This window comes from Stigmatopora nigra, chromosome 6, assembly GCF_051989575.1.
Source record: "Stigmatopora nigra isolate UIUO_SnigA chromosome 6, RoL_Snig_1.1, whole genome shotgun sequence".
In the NCBI taxonomy this organism is placed as follows: Eukaryota; Metazoa; Chordata; class Actinopteri; order Syngnathiformes; family Syngnathidae; genus Stigmatopora; species Stigmatopora nigra.
The window spans coordinates 13,390,342-13,416,830 of record NC_135513.1 but is presented as its reverse complement, the minus strand read 5'-3'; the positions used below and the strand labels follow the sequence as shown (position 1 = coordinate 13,416,830).

The 26,489-nt window shown below is 37.8% G+C and overlaps 1 protein-coding gene, 1 long non-coding RNA gene and 3 other non-coding genes across 5 annotated transcripts; 1 reads left to right on the top strand and 4 right to left on the bottom strand.

The window, feature by feature from the left end:
* The first annotated feature begins 1,984 nt into the window (after positions 1-1,984).
* LOC144198694 (uncharacterized) lies at positions 1,985-16,199 on the top strand. The gene is made up of 3 exons (XR_013326770.1): positions 1,985-2,098; positions 3,332-3,478; positions 15,949-16,199. It is a non-coding gene; the product is annotated as an uncharacterized LOC144198694 (long non-coding RNA).
* On the bottom strand, positions 10,848-23,572 carry LOC144198693 (uncharacterized). The gene is made up of 7 exons (XM_077719839.1): positions 23,097-23,572; positions 18,214-18,316; positions 16,230-16,292; positions 15,943-16,139; positions 13,733-14,492; positions 12,403-12,535; positions 10,848-11,389 (listed from the first exon to the last, which is right to left on the bottom strand). Exons 1-6 carry the CDS (start codon positions 23,190-23,192, stop codon positions 12,414-12,416), a joined length of 1,341 nt encoding a protein of 446 aa, XP_077575965.1. The 5' UTR covers positions 23,193-23,572; the 3' UTR covers positions 10,848-11,389; positions 12,403-12,413.
* A 2,100-nt stretch (positions 23,573-25,672) lies between these two features.
* Positions 25,673-25,744, bottom strand: trnac-gca (transfer RNA cysteine (anticodon GCA)). Its single transcript has one exon. It is a non-coding gene; the product is annotated as a tRNA-Cys (tRNA).
* Positions 25,745-26,038: 294 nt separating this feature from the next.
* On the bottom strand, positions 26,039-26,110 carry trnac-gca (transfer RNA cysteine (anticodon GCA)). The gene has a single exon. It is a non-coding gene; the product is annotated as a tRNA-Cys (tRNA).
* Positions 26,111-26,220: 110 nt separating this feature from the next.
* On the bottom strand, positions 26,221-26,292 carry trnac-gca (transfer RNA cysteine (anticodon GCA)). Its single transcript has one exon. It is a non-coding gene; the product is annotated as a tRNA-Cys (tRNA).
* Between the last annotated feature and the right edge of the window lie 197 nt (positions 26,293-26,489).

The following is a 26,489-nucleotide window of genomic DNA, read 5'->3' as shown; positions in this document are numbered from 1 at the left end:
GTTTAATATCATAATTAACAGTCATAATCTAATGATTATTTGATAAAACTAAGCATTCTATTTGTTTGGCTTTTAAAAAAAAATACTTTTAATTTTTTAAGTAAATGCTTTTATTTCAATTTCAACTAAGACGTGGAAGACCACTTCAATCCTTTTATTTTGGTGATAAATTTAGTACTTTTTCTCCAAAAAAGGCAAAATCCGGAAATAATTTTCTTTATTTTTACTCTTATTGATGATTTTTTTAGCTGAGTATCTATTTTAATTTTTAAAAGTCAACATTTCATCAATTTTCAATCTTAAATATATAAAGAAAACCACAAATTATGTGCGCAATTTCTACTTAAAATGCATATTTTGTAAAATTGAGTGCCGTATTTTCACAGCTACAAGGCGCACCACATTTAAAGGCGCACCCTCAATGAATGACACATTTTAATTTGTTTCCCATATATAAAGCACACTGAATTATAAGGCGCCCTGTCTATTTTGCAGAAAACTTAAAACTTTTAAGTGCGCCTTATAGTCCTGAAAATACAGTAAGTATATTTTAGATAGCTGGTCATCAAGGTTGTTTTTGGCAAATTTCCTCATATCATAATGACATTTACTAGCAAAAAAACTCATGTGAAATTGACTTTCATGTTGACATCCGGCAGCTAAACTGGATTTCTGTATGCCTTTACTTGAGTGATGTTTGGATCGAGTCCAGAAAATGACGTTTTCAAGTACGCCGCAGCTGTCGTAACGGTAAAAGAAGCCAGTTCGTTTGAATCGGCATGGACCGGCCACCATTCAAACGTTTGCTTCTCACTTTCTAAAAGGCAGCTGCGCCCGCATCACGTCTTCCTCTGCCAGGCGGCGACAAGTCGTGATGCTGGCGACCGCTTCGGTGTCATCGCCAAAGATGGCTTTCGCTTTCAAAACATCCTGCCGAGGGAAATTGATACACTTGTGCCGTTACACGTAGAAGGGTGGGTGAAGTTAGCCTTGGTTGGCTGTATCCACCCGTCAACACTTTGGCAGAAAAATGACGGATGACTTGGAGGCTTTGAAAGATAATCGAGGGACACTGTAGCGGAATTTTAATGCGTTTCAGTTGCAGCCATTTGAAATAACTTGGGGATTATTTTCATTCACTGCTAATAACTGTATTAACTTCATTTTTTCTGTTCTATTTTTATATTATTTAGTTTTAACCCTATAGTACTTTAGAATTTTGTTGTGAATGTATAAAATACTTGATTTGAAGGGCTTTTTGGGGAGGAAAAATGACATTGAGGTCATTTTGTCAATGTTTGTAACATTAGCATGACTTGTGTTATAGTATTATGCCAAAAAATACCCAATTTATGCTTTCCTTAGAGAAAAATCAATATATTGTGCTTTTTTAAAACCAATTTAGGAGTTAATAAGCTTTAATGTGAATGAAAAATAGTCAAGAATTTGAATTTAAGGCCTTTATTTGTCACAAAAGGTCACGACACAGCACAGGGGTCAAATTCTGTTTATTTTTGTGGCTAGTTATAATAATTTCTTGCTAAAATTAAATGTTTTTAGCCCATAATCAAATATGGAGAACACCAGAAAATAATTAATGGTATTTACCAACCTCCTCAATACTTGAAATGATTTAATAACCAATAACATTGACAATATTTACTATTGTTTGTATTGTTTTAACAACTGAGGTTAACAGGGTGAACAGAACAATGTCAAATGAATAATGCTGTCAAATTTAAAGCTGACTTGAGCTTTAAAGCTTCAACATTAAATAGCTTTAACTTTAACCCGATTCGGATCAGGATTAAAACTTCACGAGAATTTTTGGTCATTTGCCAATTACTTTCCTAACCTGTGCATTCATTTTCATATTTGTTAATAATTGTCTATTCATACTTTATTTTTATACTCTACAAACACAGTGGAATCTTACATAATATTGTAGAAATAATAATAATTTATGGGATAGAATAGTCTCAAACTGTCATTAAACATAGACTACACACCTGTTGGTAACAGCTGCTCTAATTTGTTTTAATTCCTTTTTGAATGATGGCCGTGAATTACGAACGCTGCTGTGGAAGAAAGCACTAACGTAAGACCTTTAAATATCTATAATTACTTAAATATTTATTTTGTAAGATGAAAAATAATCGTCAAATCGGCTCATTAAGTTGTCATAGTTCCGATGTTGGCGTTTATATGTACTTTAAATGGCGTAATAATGTCAAACGGTAATACCAGCTAAAGTCGATCTTTTTATGAACACTGACATTAACATGATTATGTATAAAGATGTTTATTTGGTTAAAAATTGTATATGATGTGCAGAGGTAGGCTAGCGAACTCATGTAACCTCTTAGCTAAGCTAACGCACTAATAGCATTGATGTCATTCATAAAACGGGCGAAAATAGGCTTGTGACGTCGTGTAGCCTACTAGCTAAAGTTAAAATAAGCTAACGTTCCATTAGAATTGATGTACCACTCATAATAAAGTGCTAAAGTAGGCTAGCGAACTCCCATAGCCTCCTAGTCAAAGTTAAGCTAGCTATGCAGCAGCTGCACATTTATTTCTCCTCACTTCACATTTTCTCCCCTATTTTGTTACAATTTGTTAATTCAGGGAGAATTTCATGAGTGGTGTTCTTCACTTTAACATGTTATCATGGCATTTTGTCCATTTTCATGCATAAGGTTGAGGGGGAACAGGGTTGGTGGTCACAATTGGTATGCTTGAATATATATAGTTAAATTCATCCAATGAGCAAAATACTATGATAAAATAGTGTGGTGTGATGTGTTTATTTGGTCATAACTGTAGTGTATTTCCTAATTTTGTTCATTTTCAATTTTGCTTATACTCATGATAGTTTTGGGGGTGCTGGAGCATAACTGCCGACAATTTAATTGAGTCAAATTGGATTGGACGTGACCATTCATAGCCCGTTTTGACCGTTTAAATGATTTTTATTATTATCTATACAGTTAAATGCTACTTAACCAGTGCATGTTTACGTTTTATTTTCAATATACTGATTTTGTGCAATACTGACCTCCTGTGGTCGAGTTCAGAGGAGCATAACAACCAACCCTGGTGACAATTAACTCCGTTTTCCCTTTTTAGTATGCGAGTTTGGAACATTCCAAAGCCCATGATCTTTCCCTCGCCAACTTCCTCAGGGCAGGCATTCATAATCAAGATCATTTTTTTTTTTTTTTTTTAGAGAAAAGCACTGTCTGTTCAGTTTTTGGGGGGTGGGGTGGGGGTGCTAGAGGGGGGGTTAGTGGAGGCAATTCTTTCATCTGTGTGTCCTTCATCCTTACAGCTGCAATGCGGGGTGATGCAATGCGACGGCCACCTGCGTAACCCCCGTGGGTTAGAAATCCTCTTAAAGAATTCCCGGCTGGGATGGTCCAAATCACATGACTTTTGGACATCAATGATGACCATGAAGATGACAAGTCTATTGCAAGTTAGTTTCACTCAAATGTGGATTCTTGTTTTTTTGATGAAAAGGTGAATGATGAAGTTTTTGTGGTGGTGAAAATGGATGATAAAAATGAATGGCATTTGTAATGCAATTAATCGCATTACAGTTTAAAAAAAGGGCTGCCAAAAAACATTGTTTTAATAGTCGACTAATCGCGGATTATTTTTTGGTGGTTACTTGACTAATCTCGGATGGAAATCATGTTAATTAATCTTATATTTTACAGTTGAGCTTTTAGGGATGTTATTTAAGTCGGATATGGTATGGCGAAGTAAATCAGATTAGGACAATAAAATAAAATGTATTAAAAAAATTGAAAATACTTTTCATTTTTGTTTTATAATTGAAAATACCTATATGACAAAAATACCTTTACAAAAAGTACAGTAAACCATGAACAAAATCCAACAAAACCAAAAAAATATTAGCAGTTTTTCTCTTTTTTAACTCATAAAAATGATTTAAAAAACTAAAAAATGTGTTTTATTCCACAAAAATGTCAAATAAATATTTTAAAATGAATACACAACATAAAAAATATAAATAAAACAGGGACTAAATTCTATTAACTCATTCACTGCCAATTTAGCACACATGTACTTGTGGTTGTTAGCAAAAAAAAGGAAATTAATCTTTAAAAAATGGAATGGACGTCATTTGCAAAAAAAGCAAAAAATTGACAACTATCAGATATTCAAGCCCCTCCTCCTTTTTTTTTAGCTCTACCGTATCTCTTCACAAATTTATTCGACAAATCCTCCACCCATTCTTCCCCTCACGTCCCGACGTAAAACTCGAGATAAAACTCACCGATCCCAAAAGTCTGCTTAATGGACTGCGCCATCTCTTCCGCCAGGGACTCGACACCCCCGCGCGCCCATTAATATTCTCCAACGACGATGGGATGGACAGATAATGGGAAGATAATGCCCACATGTATCTTGCTGTCAGACAGGGAACGGAACAGAGGACGCGGGTTTCTTTAATGGCCTACAAAATGGGGGAGGAGGGCATTATTAACATGGTCATAAATGTGGTTAGAATTTATTCTGTGGGTTTTTGTGTGGAAATTGTAAAGGAAGAAGTGAGGCAGGAGAGATAGATGCTTGTTTGTGTGTGTGCGTGCTCCCATTGTTCCCATTCTGGGGCTCTCGCTACGTCACTGGTGTAAAAGTTGGAATTTCAGGCATGTCCTGTGTTTTGCTCACTTTGCTAAGGTAGTGCTTCCTGTCTAAGAAGCTGGAAAATGCACTGGAAAAATAAAAAAGATTAGCTGAACTAGTCAGAGGCGACCTGGAGGAAAATGTCAGTTCAATTCAGTTACATTTTAATAAATTGGAGTGATTTTTTTAAGTATGTGGATGAAACTTAAGACATATTTGAAGTTGTTTTTTTTATCTAGCATCATGTAGCACAAGGGCCGCTTTAAGGTCAACTCGATTTTATGTGTCAGGACCATTTTAGATATAATATTTAGATTTTTTTTAATATAAATGGATTAAAAGAACTGGATTAAAAGCCTGTAATATTCAGTTTTTTATAGATCTAAAACAATGTTTATTTTAGCTTTTTTTATAGATACTTCTAGATTTTACAAAATGATTTTTGAACTAAAAACTGTCAATTATTGATTTAAAATGGGTAAAATCAGGAAATTTCATATACATCTATACTCTTCATTTTAATTTGATCCTAAAACAGAAAGTCGGCACTCATGATTTAATTTTTCGGGCCACACAAAATGATGGGCCGTTCTTTTTCTGCAAGTTCCAGCCTCTTCTGTCATAAAACAAGCGTACACCTGGCTCCTTACATAAGGTCACGCCCCCCCAAGGCCTCGACACACCTCCGCTGTCAAACTTTCCACTGGAGTGACCTCACTTTCTCGATATGCCGGCACACAGTCACACACACACACAGGTATGCCTGACATTCCGCAAGAATACTGAAAACGTTTGGTAGAATATCCAATTGTGGCTCATTAGCCGCATTCGGCCCATGGTCCGCTGGGATAAGCTAATTATATCAATAATATTTTAATTCTCCACTTATTGTTGCAAGGCTAGTTTGGAAAAGTAACTACAATCGTACTTAAACTCACAAAATTAATTGACTTATTTTGTATTTTGAAAATTTCGTAAGTAGAGGTGTACTTTATATGTAAATTCTCTATTGAAATTTTCGTAAGTAGAGGTGTACTTTATATGTAAATTCTTTATTGAAAATGTTGTAAGTGGAGGTGTACTTTATATGTAAATTCTCTATTTAATTCTACAATCCAATTAAAACCCTTAACCCAATTTTGTATGAAATGTCAGAAAACACACAAAAATGAGAGAAAATTATCAGTAAATAATTTCTTAATGTCTTAAAATAAATAAAGCATATGAAAATGTGCCCTATGCCTCTGAAATATCTCCCTCACTTGCCATTATAGATGTAATACCCATGTTTGTCCGCCAGATGGTGGGTGGCAAGAGCCTATTCTACCAGGGCTGAAAGCCGTCCATTTTGTAGTACATTTTAGACTTTTACGTCTGCCCTATATGTGTGTGCCACATTCCATTTGTAGTTTTTAATCGCTTAATAAGGGGAATTCAAATTAAAATAAGGAAATGCATTTACTTTTTGAGGCATTTCGTGACTTTTTTGTATCTCGAGTCACTCATTTGCATTTAAAAAATGTCCAAAAAAAGCCAAATTTCACTCCCACTTTTGTAAAAATTGTAAAATTTCTCAATCGTCTTCCACTTAATCTGAATTTGCGGCTTCAGTCCTCCTTTTAATCGACAACCCGCACTTGCTAATCCATAGGGGGCGCACACACACATAAAAACACACACAAATACACACACTCGTCGAGAAGTATTCGACTTGAGCGCAACGAGGATTAGAGAGTGACAGATCAGGGTCATTGCAGAGTGATGAGCTCACAGCACATGACATTTTTGACTGATTCCCATGTTCACAAAGCGCAACACGTTAAGAAACCATCAAATCGTGTCCTAATAAATAACAAAAAAGTGCATTTTGAAGAAGCGAGGGCAGGCCAGGCGTGTTTCGACACCACATTACGCCACTTTGAAAGAGACCAGTGTAGAGATTTTGGGGAAACTAAAAGACAGCGGCTTCCCTTTTCGGTCTAGCTCGGCGACGGAAAGAATGCGGGAAGGTCGGCAGGGACCCTTGCACTCATTTTCATTAATAGTGGAGGAAAAGAAAAGGACGCACTTCTTCTTTCGCTTCCGTAAATAACGACATGGAAACTAGCATGGGTTCGGTTAGCGTAGTAGACGCTAATAAAACCGGGTTTCGGAATATTTTTGGTTTAGAAGTTTGGGAGAACTTAATGACCATTTTTTTGGACTTTTACTATGTAACTCATTTATTTTGTTATTTTATTTTAGAGCAGGTGTCAAAGTGGCGGCTTGGGGGCCAAATGTGGCCCGCCGCATCATTTTGTGCGGCCCGGTAAAGTAAATGATGATTATTTTTTCAGGATCAAATTAAAATGAAGAGTATAGATGTATATTAAATTTCCTGATTTTCCCCCTTTTAAATCAATAATTGTCAATTTTTAATCCATTTTTTTCTGTGTTTTTAGTTCAAAAAACATTTGGTAAAATCAAAATATATATATAAAAATAAACATTGTTTTTGAATCTATAAAAAACTATATTCAGGCCCTTTAATCCAGTTCAGTTAATCCATTTATATAAACAAGAAGAAAGAAAAGATGATTTTTGAGCAATACTTTGCATTTTTTTAATTCATCTGATTAATATTAATCCAGATCAAACTCTCCAAACTGGCATAACTCAAACCTATATATTTACCAGCCCTTACTTATAATAATAATCCAAAAATTATGACTTCATCCTTCTTGCAAAATAATGAGAGGAAATTGTGTAGCACCATTTGCAGGAAGACCTACGGACAAACTATTGTTACAAAAAATGGAGCTTGAGCTAAAAAAAAAAACAAAAAAAAATCCTACACTATTGTTTTTAGTGTCTTTTGTGTGAACTTTAAGCAATTCCTGACCAGGGCAACAGAATCACAATCACAGCATTGACAGAAGAAGAAAAAAACCCTCTCTTTTTTTAGTACACTTTGAAACCGCGACTCGCCCACGGGTTGGGACGGCGTCCAGTCGGGTTGGCAACTTTGTGGGACTGGAGACGGAAGGTGGGCAAAGGACAAAGCCTATGGGGGGGGGGTTGGTCAAACTGTATTTGGAGACACAACTCCCACTCTGTAAATAACATGCAGACCAAACTACTGAGACAGGACTGGACAAACTATGTTAAGATGGACGCAGTTTATCATCTGTGAGGAGATAAAAATGTCCAACTAAAGTAGACGACTCCGTTTTTTTGATGGAGTATTCAATCCCTGGTAGGTTATGACTTTCCTATGTGGAGAGTAGACGTTCCCCTCTGTGACTGTGTGGGTATTCCCTGGGTGCTTCTCTCTAAATTTTACGTGTCAAAGTGGCGGTCCGGGGGCCGAATCTGGCCCGGCGCATTATTTTGTGCGGCCCGGGATAGTAAATGATGAGTGCTGACTTTCTGTTTTAGGATCAAATTAAAATGAAGGTTATAGATGTGTATTAGATTTCCTGATTTTCCACTTTTAAATCAATAATTGCCATTTTTTATCATTTTTTCTGTTTCTAGTTCAAAAATAATTTTGTAAAATCTAAAAAATATATTTAAAAAGCTAAAATAAACATTGTTTTAGATCTATAAAAAACTGAATATTCAGATCTAAAACAATGTATATTTTACCTTTTTTTAAATATATTTTTTGATTTTACAGAATGATTTTTGAACTTAAAACAGAAAAAATGATTAAAAAATGACAATCATTGATTTAAAAAGGGGGAAAATCAGGAATTTTAATATCCATCTATATCTTTTAATTTGATCCTAAAACAAAAAGTCGTACTTTCCAGGGCCACACAAAATGATGCAGCGGGCCAGATTTGGCCCCCGGGCCGCCACTTTCACACACTCTACTCTAAAAATCATGGGTATCCAATCCACAGCTCACTCCCCCGTTTTTTTTTAACTAAAAACCAAACAACTACATCCTAACTACCATAGGCTAAGAAGGTTTTACAGACTGTACGTCCATCGTCGTCTTTTGGGACACCCGACCATTAGACATGACCCCGGGCGAGAAGTTCACGCGGGTTCATGGAAGTCCCATCACGCACGCATTCGAGTGTTTCTTGTCAGTAGCGTGTCACACGTAGGTGGGCGCAGCGTGGCGTTTACACGGAGGCCGCAGACGCGCTCTCCCATTTGTTTCACAACACGCGGACATTCGCACACTCCCGCGCCGGGACGCACATAAAACACGCGGTGGTGCCGTGAACTCTCCTTCACCCGCAGCTCTTTACCGGTTCGCACCCGGGTGTCGTTTGGCCCAAGTAGCGGTGGCGGGTGATGACCTTCCACTGAGAAGGGGACGTAGAGGACGACTGAAAGTGAACTTTAGGACTGAAGAAGAAGTAAATAGACGCTGGCTTGCATTTTTATGGCTTTTTTTGATGACGGGGCTTTTGCTCTGATTTGCTGCGGGATGCAAAATTGACAGCCAGGCACGACGTCTGGGAAATTTGCTTGTGTTATGTCCCAGTAAGAGTTCTTTGGACGTTTAGTGGCGGGCATTGAATTCGTAGAAAAAGGGCTAAAAAAATTATTATTATTATTTTTTTAAAAGTATCCCAGTTTTTTCCAGAACAACCATTTATTCATCATTTTTAAACCGCTTATACTCAGAACAATTGTAAAGGGTGCTGGAGCCTATCCCAGCCAATTACAGGGCACAAGGAGACAAATAACCAATCACCCATAGCTACATTGCTAATTTCTTACAGTACTATTAGCCTAGCATGCTTATTTTTGAGATATGGGAGAAGTACCCAGAAAAAAATCGAAGCCCAGGGAGAATATGCAAATTCCATACAATAAGGTCCAAACCTGGAATCAAACCCTCGATCTCAGATCTGCGAAGCCATCATTTTAAACCACTTTAGCACCGAGCCATCCCGAAAATAGTTTAAAAAAAAAACCAATAATATTGCCTTAATGTTTTATTTACTTGTTTATAATCAAGGAACAAAATGAACAACCCGAATGTTGACTTAAATTTTATTTTTTTCAAATCCAGGGTCACATTTAAATGATATCCTCTTCCCATATTTCCTATTTCTGTCTTACTGTAGTCCAAAAAATATCATGTTATAGAATGTAATTTTTAAAGCAATTACTCTACTAATGGACAGATTGATTATATGGATAAAAACGATTATATCGTGTTTTCAAAGTAGTTGCCGAGTGACTGAAGCAGAATCTGCTGAGCCAGCGGCCTGACCGACTCTCGCCATAATTGCTCACGGTGTATTTTAGGGCCATTTATCTCTCATTTGATGCTTCATCACATAGCTGCACCCTCCTCTTCTTCATTCATCATCTGTCTTTCTCTCTTTTATGCATACGCACACACATTAATACTCCTCCGTCCGTCCCTGCCCTGGTCTCCCTTTCACCATCTGATATTCCTCTGTTGACATGTCCGCCGACCCGTCGCTACGGCAACCAGACATTTGCGCCGACCCCCACGCGGACTTGCGTGACAGCCCAGTGCAAAAAGTACACCGAGAGTACACAAGTCACCGACCAGTGGCGCATAGACTCGAATATTTTAATGACTTTTATAGTCTTTTTGTCCAAAATATCTTTGCACTTTCTACTCCAAATAAGTGTAATGATCTTGAGGTTCTTAAAATTGAACAAAATGCAATTTATCAAAGTTTTAAAATGGAGTTATGGTTCAAAAGATATCAAATCAGGCAATTTTTTAAAGCAAAATTGACAGAAATGCTCACATTTATTTGCATTTTTTTTTTGCTTTATGGCAAATGTTACCGTGGCTACTTCCGTTATTAATATATTAATTATGAATAGTATTTGTATTTTTGTACAGACGTGGAAACATAGTTTACTCAACTAATTTTCCATATTTTATTTCATTTTTTAAAGATTTTTTTTCATTATTGAAAATTTCCTTCAATCTGGCCCGCACAATAAGCTACATTTTCATCCTACAAATGCTCTCAATTCTCATTTCTAACACTAGGGGGAGCTAGTAGTTTTAACAATCCCTCTCTGACATCTCAGGGCTAAAAACTGCAACATTTTTTTCATCCAAATTGTATTAGAATTAAGTTTTTTCTTTTCTTTACCCCAAAAACTACATTTCTGGTCACGCCCCCCGACACAAAAATCCCGGGTTCGATTTCCCGAACTAGTTCAAGCCATAAAATCCATTTGAGCACCCATAGCATCACACACGTATCCGTTGAGCTTTATTATTTTCTAAGAAAAATAACATTCATGACAGTTACAGTGTGTACAACCAACCGACAGTTCCTTGGACCTGAAAATGGCAATAATATTAACAATAATAATAATCTTTTCTCCTCACTCATCCTCATAATTACACTTGAGAACCAAAGGACTTGATAATCCTCCTTTTTTGTTTTGAAATAAGTTAAGAAATCAAAGCCTTTTTTACATATTTGACATTGTTGTTGTTGTTCCACACGACCTTTCCACAACAAGCTTCGTCTTTAAGACTGTTTTTTTTAAACAAATGACGTCTTTTTGTCCACGTGAGGCTAGTTCAACGCCGGCGGGGTAGGCGGGGCTTCCTCCTCCACGAGTCCATCCAGTGTTTAGTGTGACTCACTTTTTTTAAGATTGCACTTTTTTTTTTAATGTCATTTTGGTCCACCCGCGTCCAGTGTTTATCCAGTGTTTTTGGGGTCCCCTTTGTCCGTTTTTGGGGGTCTCGCAGCCTTTGGTTTGCCTCCAAAAATCCCTTTGTGGAGGACAACAGAAATGTTGGTTAGAAAATGTACTGATTTTTGCTAACAATCATAACAAAAACTCATTCAAAGTGGTTTTTAGTCATGTTTTTTTAACCAATAATTTGATTGAAATGAAAGTGAATTGACTGTTTTTAACTCATTTGCTGGTATTGATAGGATAGACGTCCAATTAATTTCGCCTGGGAGAGCCGAGTAAATGTTGGTCAGTGACGTATAAAAAGTTAAATTTATTTTCCCAATTAATTTTTTAAAATTATATAGAATTTTTAAAGTACATGTAGAGATAATACTTTACCCTTACTTATTTTTAAAAATATTTAAACAAAAAATGTAAATGTGAATAATTATTAGAATATTTTAATATTTCATTTTTGTTTAATCAATTAATTTAATAAATATTATGCAAAACCTTTAAGAGTTAATAAATTGGGCATTCATCAATGACAGTCAGCAAGTATATAAAAAATGAGTAATAATAACAAAGGAATAATCTTTCATTCACCTTGTATTTTTTATTACCACTTTATCAATATATAATTGATTTTTTTTCATTAAAATCTAACATTTTAGAAAATCCAATAATAATTAATTCTAGTTAAGCCACCCTTGTCAAACCTTAATATTTCGACATGACATAATCCAAAATGGAATGATGATCTTTATAATCTTTTTACTAATATACTTTTTTAAAGCCATTTGCCTTGTAAACAACTTAAAAACTTAAAAGCAAGAGCCAATCAAATGATAATACAGTAATCCCTCAATTATCACATCTTCACTTATCACAAATCAACTACTTTTTTTCCACTATTAATTACTTTAAATTCCATAAAAATATGAAAATCCATGCTGAAACTCATTAGCAGAAACCACTCTTACTACAAGAACTCAGCCCTGAAGAAAAAATATATACGTAATAGAGGTGACCCTACTACATTAACCGCGATATTCGAGGGATTACTGTTAACATACACACACACACACACAACTAGAAAATACATACCTGCAACTCCACTACATGATCATGGCCCTCATCGCCTCCTTGCTGATTCGCTTTCGGTGTTTCCGCCGGCGTCGTGGCGATGCCGGCCTGAAGGGGGTCTGGCCTTTTGTGGGCGGGGCCAACGTCGCCGCCACTATCGAGACAAAACAAATTTTGTACATTTTAGCCAGTTGCAAATTGAAAATCTCCAAAAATAAGGCCACTAAAATCCCCAAATCCAAACTCTCAGTCAAAGGTTGTCTTAGCATTTCGCTGCCAAACGTTTACTATCTTAGCCACAATACAAAAGATACAAAGTAATACACAAATGTACTAGCCAGGACGTGCGTTTGTAGTCTCAACATTTGTTTAGAAACTTCCTGCCAAGGACGAATAGGGTGACTATGAAACTCTCCCAGAACTTGACTAGTCTCAAGGTTGCGTAATGACCTTGCATTTTAAAAAAAAAAACTACTTGGAAATGCTTGGGGGGGGGGGGGGGGGGGGTGCAAGAAGAATAGCAGGACACATTGTTGCAATGCTTCCTGTTCCTTGTTATCCGCAATGTGTGATGTCAATGTAGACCCGCCAGGCTTAACGGCAGTTCTCGCTGTAACTTGTTGTTCTCCAATAAGGACCAAATTCACCAGGAAGCCAATCCAGTTCAATTAAAAATGCCATTTAAACAGTCCTATTCATATTTTGGGCCAATCCAGTTCAATTAAAAATGCCATTTAAACAATCCTGATCATATTTTGGGCCAAGAAGACACCGAAGAACTATTCAGTTTTTTCCCATAGACATCAGGAATCAGAACTTGCGTTAGCATGTGGAATAACAATGTGGAATATTTTAGATTGTGTAGTATTTTGGGATTTACCTTGCCAGGTTGTGCCTTTTTATGTTTTTATATTACTTATTTTTGTATTTTTTACTTGGAAAACACACTTTGTGGAGTAGCACCACTAATTTTGTTATATGCAACTGTGTATGATGTCAATAAAGGCTTTAGTTTTGATTTTATTTGATTTAACTCATTCACTGCCATTGAAAATGGTTGAGGTCCGATTCAATGGAACTAGAAGGGAGTAAAGATGTCCAGAAATCAAGGTTCAAACTTTTGGGGAGTCAAGACCAAGACCAAGACCATCACTTGTACAAAACCCACAATAACAAGTACGCATCCCTACTTTACATTATAAAGTTCCATTCATTTCTGTTGTCCTGCATCTCAAACCGACTTAAAAGCCACCAAATCTCAACAACATCAAACTATTTTCAAGAGTTCCTTCTGCCTAGCAACAGAAACCAAATCTCAGTCATAGGCCAAAACCAAAAAAATCCTCTTTACCTGATTTGGCTCTTTGCTGAGGATGAAGAAGAGTAGGCCGACCCAGTTCTTTCTCAACCACCTCCAGAACCTTCTGCCTTCTCTCATCTTCCGTGAGTCGACCCACCCCATTGGCCAGTGTCGAGTCCACGGCTTTGTCCCGTTCGGACGAGTCCAGGTCCCGCCCACTTTGACGTTCCGAACCCTGCGTCGGCATGGCTTCCACATTCAGTCGCTTGCTTGCTAAGTCTTTGCCGACTATGGAAATGTCCAAAACTGGGGTGGATTCCAGATGGGGTGACTGAGTCGGACCGGGGGGGGAGGCGCCATCCGACTGAGGGGCGTGGAGGCCATATTGCGACCCGAGAGTTCGATCCCGGGAATCTTCCGCGTCGGATAAACGCCGAAACGGCGACTCTCGACGGGGAATTCCGTCCTCTCGGGCGCCATCGGTTCCACTTCCCTGGCTGAGCAGAGTAGCGGTTTCTCCTTGCCGGACTCCTTGCGCCGGATGCGTTCTAGATGGCGTCCAGCGCACCAGTTGCGTGTAGCCTCCCTGCGGCCACTGCCTGGACGCCGATTCCTGTTCCTCGCTGTTTTCCAGTCGCTGGTCGTCCAGGCGGCGAAGGTCGGGCCTGGGCGGGGCGGGGTCAGCTGACCGTGGAGGCTGGAATGGCGAGTCTGGTGAAGTAGATATGCATCTGCACGCCAGGTGGTCCTGAACCGAGATCACGGCTTTGTCGATGTGGGCCTTCATGTTGATGTACTGGATCTTGGTCACCTGACAACAAAAGGCGAGCGCGGTGAGAATGTGTTGCGCAAGTCGGCTCGCATCCACACGAAGACGTTTCCCGACAAGCTAATAAACTTGCGGGAAATGCCGTGGCTCCCGGCCAGGGATGATTCTTCCGAGACCGCTTTTATGCGGGTTTTTAAACGGGTGGCGTGCGCTAGGACGTGTCCGCTAAACGGCGACCCAGCTATCGTGGCGGGTTTAGCGCGAGTGGACTGGTGGTGGATTCGAGCCTGCGTATGCGCTAATGTGGAGCGAGGTGGCGGAAAAAGTTCCCGCCCGGAGGTTAGCAAATATTCCCGTAGCATCTGTTGGCATGCCCTATCTTGTTTGCATAATGGGAAGAAAAATGAGAGTCTAAAAATGTCAAGAAGTTGAATTCACCTGTTTGCCTTTCCAACCGGCCAACATTTTTTGACAAAATATTGCTTAGTCATAAGCACCAGCTGTGGATTTTATTTATGTTAGCAACGGACAAAGTCTAAGCTCAAAAAACGACATTAAACCAGAATTTTATGTGCTTTGACTACTTATCTATGTTGACTATTTATCTATGTTGACTACTTCTTTATTTCTTACATATTTATTGATTATTTAATTGTTGTTTGATCTTTTGTTTGTGCACTTTTCTACTTATTTATGTTGTTGACTACTTATTTATTTATCACGTTTTTTATTGATGATTTATTTATTATTCTTATTTATTGATGATTTATTTATTATTCTTATATTTTCATGATTTATTTATTATTCTTATTTATTAAGGATTTATTTGTTGCTCATGCATTTATTGATTATTTAATAGTTTTTGTGCACTTCTCTACTTATGTTTTTGACTTATTTATTCATCACATATTATTGATTATTTATTAATTATTCTTATTTATTGATAATTTGTTTCTTTTCTACTTAATATTAGTTTCTCAAGTATTTATTGAATTTTTACTTGTTTGTTGTTTTTATTTATGCACTTTTCTACTTATTAATGTTTTTTTCCTAATTTAATTATCACACTTTTATTGACAATTTATTTATGATTCTTATTTATTGATTATTTTTTGCTCACGCACATATTGATTAGTTAATTTTTTGTTTATTATTTTTATTTATGCATTTCTCTACTTATTAATGTTTTTTCCTAATTTATTTATCACGTTTTTATTGACAATTTATTATTCTTATTTATTGATTTGTTGCTCACACACATTGATTAGTTAATTTTATCTATTTATTTTATTTGTGCACTTCCCTACTTATCTATGTTATTGATAACTTATTTATTATTGATTTTTTTAATGATTTATTTGGATTTAGTTTGTTTGTTGTTATTTGTGCACTTAATAGTGAAGCTTTAAATCTCATTATAGTGGTAAAATGACATAAACATTCAATTCCATTCAATTCAATAGAAATAATTGTTTGTTAATTGCTGTTTCACCTGCAGGTATCTACTGGCGGTGACTGTGGGTACACACTGCATGAATCTGGTGTTACAGCACCCCGAACATCGTTGCACCTCCACACAGGGCGGCAACAACATGAAGTTGGCGTTGCGGCGGTCCAGCATGGAGCGGCTCACCTCCGCCACTTCGGTTCGAACCCTGCACACTGCCTGCTGGGCGATTTCCACCTCCACTAAGAGTCAAGAGAGAAACAGTCATGTGACCTTTTTGTCAAGGTGAGCCAGAGAATGGAATTGAGAATGTCAAAGGGGGCGGGACTTACCGATGCTTCTGATTCGTCGTCCGTGGGTTTGGTTGCTTAGAGGGACGGGATCGTCTTCTTTTTCTAAGGAAAAAGAGGAACATTATTTCATAATTTTGGATGGAAATGCTTTAAATCGGAATGGGATTTAACAAGAAAGTGAATTCAAAACTATAAAAAAAGGAAATACATCAAAAAAGACTTAAATAGAAGAAAAAATTGTGAATTATATCATTTATATCAGTAAAAAACATTCTAAATTTGATTTAAATGTGCAGATTAGTGAGTGTAAATGTTCCAAAAGCTACAATTTAATAAAAATCTAAGCAAAAAATATGTGCAAAGCAAAATGAATAAATTATAATAAAAATGAATAAAAAAATGAAGCAAAAAATACGTGCAAAGCTAAATAAATAAATTCAAATAGAAATTATTTAAAAAACAAGGCAAAAATATATGCAAAGCAAAATAAATAAATTCAAAGAAAAATGAATAAAAAAATGAAGCAAAAAATACGTGCAAAGCAAAATGAATAAATTCAAATAAAAATGTATAAGCAAAACAAATAAATTCAAGTAAAAAGATAATAAAAAACAAGGCAAAAATATGTGCAAAGCAAATTTGAATAAATTAAAATTAAAATAAATATGTGAAACACGAATAAATTCATATTGAAATAAATGAATGTAATAATGATGAATGAATAGCAATTTCAATGTTAAAAATCTGAAATAAATTTGAATAAATGTCCAAATTTATTTGTTCAAAATAAAACCAAATATAGAGTCCAATTCATCTGAATTAACAAGAAAAAAAATTGATTGGGGCAATTATTAATCAACCCAACTTTACTAGTAGGATTTTTTTAATAGCATTCTTCATTGGCTGCACAAAGTAAGCCATTTTTTTTCCTCTTCCTAAACCAATTTGAACAATTCAGCTATTTTCTGCTACCGTTAGTCCGCCAGACGTCAAGAAACTATTAAAGGGGAAATATGAGCTGTTAAATATAGCCCACATATGTCACCGTTTCATATATTTTTTGCCGGGGGCTTTAATTAGAAGCCCCGCTAAGCGAGGTTATCTCAGGATCTTTTTAAAAGGGGCGCTTAATGAACAACCTGATGCGTCCCCCCCCCCCCCCCCCCCCCCCCCCCAAAAAATGAAAGCACCTTCCCATTAATGTTTGTATCTTTGTCTGTGTTTTGCATGACTGATTCTTTTCTCCTTCTTTTCATTGCATTTGCTTAATTGCGTTAAAGTCGGCGCTTTTTTCGGCACCCTCGCACGCACGCAATCACGAGTTTGAATGCTCGTCACGCTTTAACACTTTAGATCGTCTGGTCTTTTTATCTTTGCTGTCATTTGGGAGGAAAGCGCATCCGGATAATTCTATGCCAGTGGAGTTTTAATGGGGATTCATAAAATGGAATATTTAAACACTCAAAAATCCAGTCGCTTGGGTGACTAATTTTTTGGGACAATTTTTAGGTGGCGTATTTTTTTGCAAATTTTTTTTGTGACTAATTTTTTGGGGACATTTTTATGTCACGTTTTCTTGCAAATTATTATTTTTTAACTATTTTTTGTGACTTTTTTTGCAATTTTTTTGCAAATGATTTTTTGTAACTAACTTTTTGGGGCAATTTCTAGGTCACATTTTCTTGCAAATTATTATTTTTGACTATTCTTTGTGGCATTTTTTTTTTGCAATTTTTATGTCATGTATTGTCTTGCAAATGATTATTTTTTGACTATTTTTTATTTTTTTTTAGCAATTTAATCTTGGCCTACTAATGTTTTTTTTTGCTGTGAATTTTAATGCTGAACAAATTCAGTGTTAGCATTTTGATGCTAAGAAAAACAAATGCTAATTCCATAAAAGCAGATATCATTTTTTGGCGTTTTCAAGGTTAAGATAGCTCAGATGCTAAATAACTTTCAAAGGGCAAAATATTGACCATAATCCGAATATAGATCACACATAGTCACGATTTTTTTTTACCGATTGCGTTGGCTTGGCGCTGCAAGAGTAGCTTCAGGTCGTCCACCGAGGAAACGGGAGAATTCCTCACCAAATCCACCAGTGACGCAGGGAGTGGATCGCCCTGCAAAAAACGACCAAAAAAAATACGACAACATTACATTTTTTTCATTTAAAATTCGAGCAGGACGAGATTGGATGATTATCTTTGCCACAGGCACTGAAACAGTAAATAAATATAGTCTTAAATTCAACATGGTTAACAACCATTGACAGCTAATGAGTCCTTATTTTTAATTGATTTGTTAGAATGGTTTAATTAAGAAAAGCAAAAATAACAGTACATGTCACTTTTAAAAGTATTATTAAGTCCAAATTGATTAGAAATCAACTTTTGGATTAATATAAAAAATATTTTAAAAATTTGGTGGAGTAGTGGTTTTGTTGCCCGACATAAAGGTCATGGGTTCGATTCCTCTCATTGACAGCAATAGACTTTAACTGTATTTGAACTTGGACAGCTAGGAAAGAACGGTACCATAAACGTCCAATCAGATTGGACTGCCAACCCTCACCGTCAAATCGGATTGGCCTTCTATAATGCCAGCCAAAGTACCAAAAAAAATCAGTTAAAAACCCCCAAAAACTCGCTCTTATTCTTGGTAAGAGCACCATTTTCATTTCAATGCTGTTTTTCGGCCTTGAAGGGAAATTTAGAACCAAAGCGAATGGCAAGCAACCCCGTTCTCCCCAACTCAGCCTTAAGCAAACCGATTGAATGGAAGCATTCTTTCTGGCAACGCAATTGGCACAGAGAGCGGACGACATTTTTTTGGATGAAAGGCCTCCTCCCGTCATGACGTAACCTGCCCGCCGCCGCCGCCGCTGCCGCGTTCGCGCCAATGTTGACACAGCTGCCGGGCTAGGAATTCTCCAATTCCAAATTGATAAGTAGCTTGTTTGTCGCGCTTTTGTGGAAATGTGATAAGACCAATCGCTATTTCCAACCAACGGTCACTTTTCCACGTCCAATCCAATTTCCGATAGATGTCGCAACTTCAAAAACATGTAAAATTTTTGACAGTAATCCCTCGATTATCGCAGTTTCATTTATCACAATTTCACTACTTTTCGATCTTTTTCAACTATTAATTTTTTCCTTTTTAAAGTTCATAAAATGTAAAAATACACTCAAACTCGTAAATGGAAGCCATTTTTTGCTTCTAGCACAAAAAAACAACCAAAAACTGAATTATAATGACCTTAAATTGCGATTTTTAAATATGATTGCGTCCGTTTCTGGTCTACATTAACCACAATATTCGAGGGATTACTGTAATTCTCCAGTAGAGGGCGTATTCATGACGTAAATCAAATGTAAGCCTTTGACCACACCCTCTTTTTATTGGGTAATCCAATGAGAAGCGGGCTTTCGTGGTGGTCCGATTGCTTTTGCGACAACGCAAAACAAATGTCCACATTGTGCTAGGCCAGCCCTTTTCGTACCACTGCCGCGTCTTGGAAGGAAGTGGCGGACGTCGGGCCGACTGGTCGCCCCGTCTCCGACGCCTTGGCGTTAGCGGACACAAGCCTCCATTGTTTGCCAAGAACGCTGTCCGTACGGACATCCATCCGTTTTCGATGCGCCTCTTTCCTGTTTCAGGAGGACTCGCTGTAATGCGGAAAAATTAACTGGGTTTCACTTCTTGTTGATCCAGTTTGTTTACATATCTTCATTAATGTGAATATAAATATATTCATTAATGTGGGCGGTTTCTTATGTTAAATAAATCAAACTAAATCACAGTTTGCTAGTTAGCAGCACTTAAAAAAATGGAATGTCTCTTAGTTTTATATAGACATTGCATTCACTATGGTGAAATAATTTAAAGAGAATTTTAATTTTATTTAATTTATAGAATTTTTCTATTTCATTTCTTTTCTTCAACTGATTTTCTGAATATTTTTTTAAATTAATTTGTTACAGAATAACAGAAAAATACTTTTTGTAAACAGTTTTTCCGATTATTTTTTCCCCTTATTTTTCAAAAATACTATTTTATGCTATTCTGAGTACTTCAATGTCCACCCACATAAAATCACAACAAAAACACCCATGCTAGGGTAAAAGTATGACTAAAGTGTCTCTTTGTGCCTTGTGATTGGCTGGCCACTCATTCAGGGTCCCCCTCGTTGGTTGGATTTGTCTCCAGCACCCCCGCAACCATGTAAAAGATCAAAATTCTTTGGAATAACTCAATCCAGAAATATAGGAAAAAAATACTTAAAAATTTGCAAACTAACCAAAGACCTAACCACTCTGTTTTGTCTTTTTTTGTCCCTTTTTTGTGTTTTTAGGGGAGGACAACCCACTTAACTTTGACAAGCCAATGGCGGACCCGTTTAAGCAATGTCACTCGCCAACGGCAACACGCTTTCGAGCAGACGTGATGTCGACCCGAATCCCAAATGAAGGTGAGTAGCCATAAAGCTAAAAATACACACCAATGAGCTTGTTTGGATGCTGTGGTTAAATTTGTGGTTCTCCTTTAAATCAGATACCAACACAGAAAATGGGCGGTCCACTTCAAGAAGCCCGCAAGGCAAAGGCAAAGGTCTTATGGAATGTTGCTGGAGAAAGGTAACACACACACACACACATACACACACCAATGCTATGAATGTTAGTCCTAATGTGATGCAAAAAATTGGAAATATTCAACGTAAATAAATACAATAAAATCTTAACCAAAAGAAATAAAATGACTATCATAACAGAAATAAATTTAGAAAAATAAAACATGCAAACTTGAAATGATAACATGAAAACTAAAATAAGTGTAAAATGTAAAAAAAATTAAAAAATGACACAAAAAATGAATAAAATGGAGTAAAAAAAGGCTAAAATTGACCCTAATCAAAGAAAAAAATAAAATAAAATCAATAAATGTGGACAGACATAAATTAATGTTTGAATAATGTAATGGGAAAACAATAAATAAAAATGTAATGCAAAATAAATGCAAAATTCTAAATGTATTAATTGACTCCTCCATTCTACATTCATCATCCAATTGGAATGCCAATAGGACGCCAATGGACATCAGCGATTGGCCAAAGCCGAATGAAAAGCCATCCCAGGCCCCCCTGTTTTGCATCCCCGCACCAAAGTGGGCTTAAAAATCAAATACTCTTAGCGGCCTTTGCGCTTTTTCCGACCCGCCCGCACGCAACGCACGCAGCGGCGACTGGGCGCGCAGCTGGACACGGCCGCCGATGCACCCGCGTGCAAATCCCCGGCAGATTAGTTGTTGTTCTTATGTAAAATGGATCAGCGACCGCCAATCACCCCATCTCAACCTAGGGGGGGGGGGGGTGTAAAAGCACCCTGGGAGAACCTGCAAACACTATATAGGGAAGGTTTGAACTTGAAATTGAACCCTCGATCCCAGGACTGCGAGGCAGATGCGCAAACCACTCAACCACTGAATTATTTTTTTATTTTTTTTCATTCTTCTCATCCTAATTATTCATTATTTATTTAATTTTATTAATTGAATCACACAGGCGGCTCGGTGGAAAAGTGGTTGATGCGTTCGCCTCGCAGTTCTTGGGTCGAGGGTTCAATCCCGGGTCGGTCCTCTTTGCATGCTAGGCTAGCTAATTTGCCCCTAGCTATGATTGGTTGTCCTTTTTTTGTCCTTGAGCCCTGTGATTGGCTGCCCACTGATTCAGTTTGTCCTTTGCCTGGTGAGCATAGTTGGCTGGGTTTTGCTCCAGCACCCCATGCACTCTTGGTCTGCAGGGTAGGTGCAAAATATGACATAAGCTCAGATTTGGATAGAGAAGAAAGACCTAAGATTTTCGGCACCTTTTGTAGTATACAGGGAAGTTAAGAGTTTTTTCATGGTGTTCCCAAGATCAAAGTTTAACGGGCCAGCCACGCCCACCTCTCTTAAGATTTATCGCTACCGCTAACAAAGCTTCTTCAGCCCTCCCTCAAAACACGTTACGCCAAATTTCAAGCTCCTGGGGTCAAATCGTTGGGAAATATTTCATCAAACACAACACCTGTGAAAATGGTGTTGTTTCTGTCGCCAGTTGAGGGCGCTGTGACCCATTTTCACACAATATAGTATATATGGATGTCTTCACACTTGGACCATAGGTTTTAAATCTGACCTGCATCTGGGAAAATTAAGTTAATACAAAAATATAATGCATAGAATGTCAAACAGGGCCGCAAAATACTGTCTCAAGGGCCACAATTGGCCCACGAACTGCTTGTTGGAGACCACTCTCCTACACGAATAGAAAAAAGAAGACCTCCGTCCTACAAAACCATTATATCACATTGAATGTCAAACAGGGCCGCAAAATACTGTCTCAAGGGCCACAATTGGCCCCCGAACCTCTTGTTGGAGACCACTCTCCTACACAAATATAAAAAAGGAGACTCCCGTCCTACAAAACAATTGACAAAACCATTATATCACATTGAATGTCAAACAGGGCCGCAAAATACTGTCTCAAGGGCCACAATTGGCCCCCGAACCTCTTGTTGGAGACCACTCTCCTACACGAATATAAAAAAGGAGACTCCCGTCCTACAAAACAATTGACAAAACCATTATATCACATTGAATGTCAAACAGGGCCGCAAAATATTTTCTCGGGGGCCACAATTGGCCCCCGAACCGCTTGTTGGAGACCACTCTCCTACACAAATGTAAAAAATGAGTATCCCATCCAAAAAAACTTTTAAATAGCATTAAAGTCTTTACATTCAAAAAAAAAAGACAAGCTGCAAATGTTGATTTTTTTGATGATGAAATGATGATGACAATATTAATGAGTGAAAAGAACGAAATAATCATGAAATATAATGTTTGTATTTCTTTTACCTCAGCGTTGGCGAGGCTGAGGCGCGCGGCCAGCAGCACCAGCGACACCAGTGACACCAGTGACAACACCAGTGACCTCCCCATCCGCGACCTCATGTTGCCGCCCAGCCCGGCCGGGCGGGCATCGAACACCCGGGTGTCCACGCTCCTTCACCTCGCCGCGTGTAATCCAACCACGCCGCGATGATGATGATGATGATGACTCACACTCAAGCCAGACGCACCACGATGACTCCCACCATGCTCCCTCCCGCCAGGTAAGTGCGCGGGGGTGCCGTCAAATAATGGATGAGGGGATAGTCAGGTGAAGAATTCCAAAAATGGAAAAAAATGTCAATCCAAATGATTAAGAGTCCTGTTAAAATAAAGTCCAGTCGGGGTCCGTCCGTGCGTAAAAGCGCTGCGTAAATGTCCCGTGTCCCTTTTTGGCGAAGAAGACCCCCTCGCTAGTGTGATTTCTCCCCCTTGCGCGTCTTCCCCCGACTGACTGCGTCCTGAAAAGCTCCGTGCGTCTTTTAACTCGCTCGCTCAAGTTCACAGCGTCAAGATGGGCAAGATTAAACAGGAAGTAGATTGACTAGGTTTCAAAATAAACTACAAATGAATGAAGCGGAGAAAGCCCCTTTTTTTTAGGACAAACTTATGATTTGATTTATTTTGAAAGGGGATTCCCTCCTGGCTTGGATTTTTTTGAGGTGGGGGTCATTATTATATTTAACAGTCATGTATGATTACATAGTGGTCAGAATTAACTACATGTGGAAATTAGACTATGAATAGAAGAAGAAGAAAAAAATGAGGTCATTTGGTCCTATAAGGAAATAAAATGGAGGAAAAAAAGTATTGATTTTTGTACATAAAGTGTAACTTTGTGTCCTTATACATTAGTCATTTAAGACTTGGATTATTGGTTTAGTCATGTTTGACTCTCTGCCATTGAAAATGAAGATTATACTATTACTATTTCAACTACTCTTATTTTGATAGTACTTAGGTTTAATTGTAAATTGCTGTTAATTGTCATTTGACTTTGGTAGGCAGAATTGAGCAATAAAATAGGTTTAAAGTTAGAGAAATAATACGTTGAAGTGGAAATTTTTAGGAGTGAATTGTCATATTTTAAGTTGTAAAAGTAGAAATTTTGAGTAGAATTGGTTATTTTTTATATTAGAGTAAATTTTTAAAAGTCGTGTATACTTACTGTATAAATACAACAATACTGTATACCATATTTTCACGACTATAAGGCGCACCGCATTATAAGGCGCACCCTCAATGAATGACATTTTTTCCATATATAAGGCGCACTGGATTATAAGGCGCACTGTCTATTTTGGAGAAAATTTCAGACTTTTAAGTGCGCCTTATAGTCGTGAAAATACGGTGCTAGTAAAATGGGAAAAGTCATGTGTATTAGGAATATAAAGTAAAAAGGTTGACTTTTACAAACCAAAAAACCCCCCAAAAATATCATTATTTCTTTTAAGATTGAGGCTCCATTCCTTTCAGTACGTGTGTTTTTTAGTGCCAAGTGAGACAACAAGTTCTCCACTTTCCCACATTATCCCGAGTGTTTTCCAGGAAACTGACTGTCTCATTTTGGGGGTCAGACAGTCCAGGTTAACCTAAAGGTCAAGGTTCATGAGGGATTCTTCCTCCTCTTCAGGAAGCAGGCCTCCATCTGTGCCTATTCCTGGATATGACACAAACTTGAAACCCTCAAGAAAATGGCAATTATTTTTTGCCTTTTATATATTTTCAGACACATTTTGCACAATTGCTGTCTGTGTTCTGGTTCTCACGAGACTGGCGTTTGTCAGCTTGTGACCCGGTGAGCAAAGTTTGTCTGGACAGTTAATTGTGAAGTCGTAAACTGGTCTCAGACGAGTCTCATTTCAATTACTAAGGCTTATATTGAGTTTTCTTATCACGATGCGTCAGTTCCGCCACCACGCTATTCCTAGCGTCTCATATCCCGCCCGAAATCACATTTTTTAGTCCCTACCTTTGCGACAAGCCCATCTAATTAACAATTATAGCACAAGTTCTTGTCTTCATCTTATCTGACAGTCCCGGCGGGGTTCAAACCGGAGTCACGGACTTATCATGCCGTCGTCGCTATATCGGGAAACTGCGCTCAGCACTTTTTCCAAGGAGTGCAGGTACATTTTTCAAAGTGAATATTCCCGGGAAAAGTTTTTAATGGAAGGACAAGATTCTTTTAATGTAATAGGGACAAATCCAATGTCTTTGTAAAGCCAAACTTTGGAAGGAATTCATTTTGTTTTCATGTATTTATGTATGTGTTATCCCATGGTAAGACAAAGGGAAATAGGGGAAGATCTGAATCATCATCACTGTGTATTGTTGTGGGTTTTCCCAACATTAAGATCAGAGGAAGTGGAACGCTGTGGATAAATGGTGTAGTATACAAAGGTCATGTTAAGGTTGCAACTGAAATGCAGCTTGTAAGTCAAGACAAGTCAAATCTTCTCAAAAGGAGAATATTTGGGTCATAGTTGGGTTGTAGGGATCCCTCCAGCAAAATATAGTGGTGGGACCTGATATAGGTGGTTAGGGGGTACCCAGAGTTGAATTGGGGACCTCTTGAGCTGCAGTCAAATGCTCTGCCACTGAGCTACACCCCCCCTTTGATAAGGTAGATTCTTGTGGGAATTGGACCTACATAATGGGGAAAAATTGCATTCCCAATTTTAGGACCCTGCTCCAAAAGACACCGTTGCGGATAACAGGGAAGGGGGCACCCAGAGTTGAAACTGGGGGACCTCTTGATCTGCAGTCAAATGCTCTACCACGGAGCTATACCCCCCTTGTCTTTGCCACTAATATTTGTGGGTATTGGACACAAATGTTTGGGAAATCTGGTTTAGCCCAATTTTAGGACCCTCCTCCAAAAGAGATGGCACTGTAGAGAACTGGGAAGGGGGCACCCAGAGTTGAACTGGGGACCTCTTGATCTGCAGTCAAATGCTCTACCACTGAGCTATACCTCCCTTGTACTAGCTATGAATCTTTGTGGGTATTGGACAGAAATATTTGGGAAATCCGGGTAAGCCCAATTTTAGGACCCTCCTGCAAAAGAGAAGTCCACAGATAACTGGGAAGGGGGCACCCAGAGTTGAACTGAGGACCTCTTGATCTGCAGTCAAATGCTCTACCGCTGAGCTACACCCCCCTTGTCATTACTAAATATCTTTGTGGATATTGGAAATAAATATTTGGGAAATCCATGTATTCCCAATTTTAGGACCCTCTGCAAAACATATGGCAATGCTTGAAAACTGGTAAGTGGGCACCCAGAGTTGAAATGGGGACATCTCAACCTGTGCTACCCCTCCTTCTCAATACCCAAATTCTGAATACACTTGACAC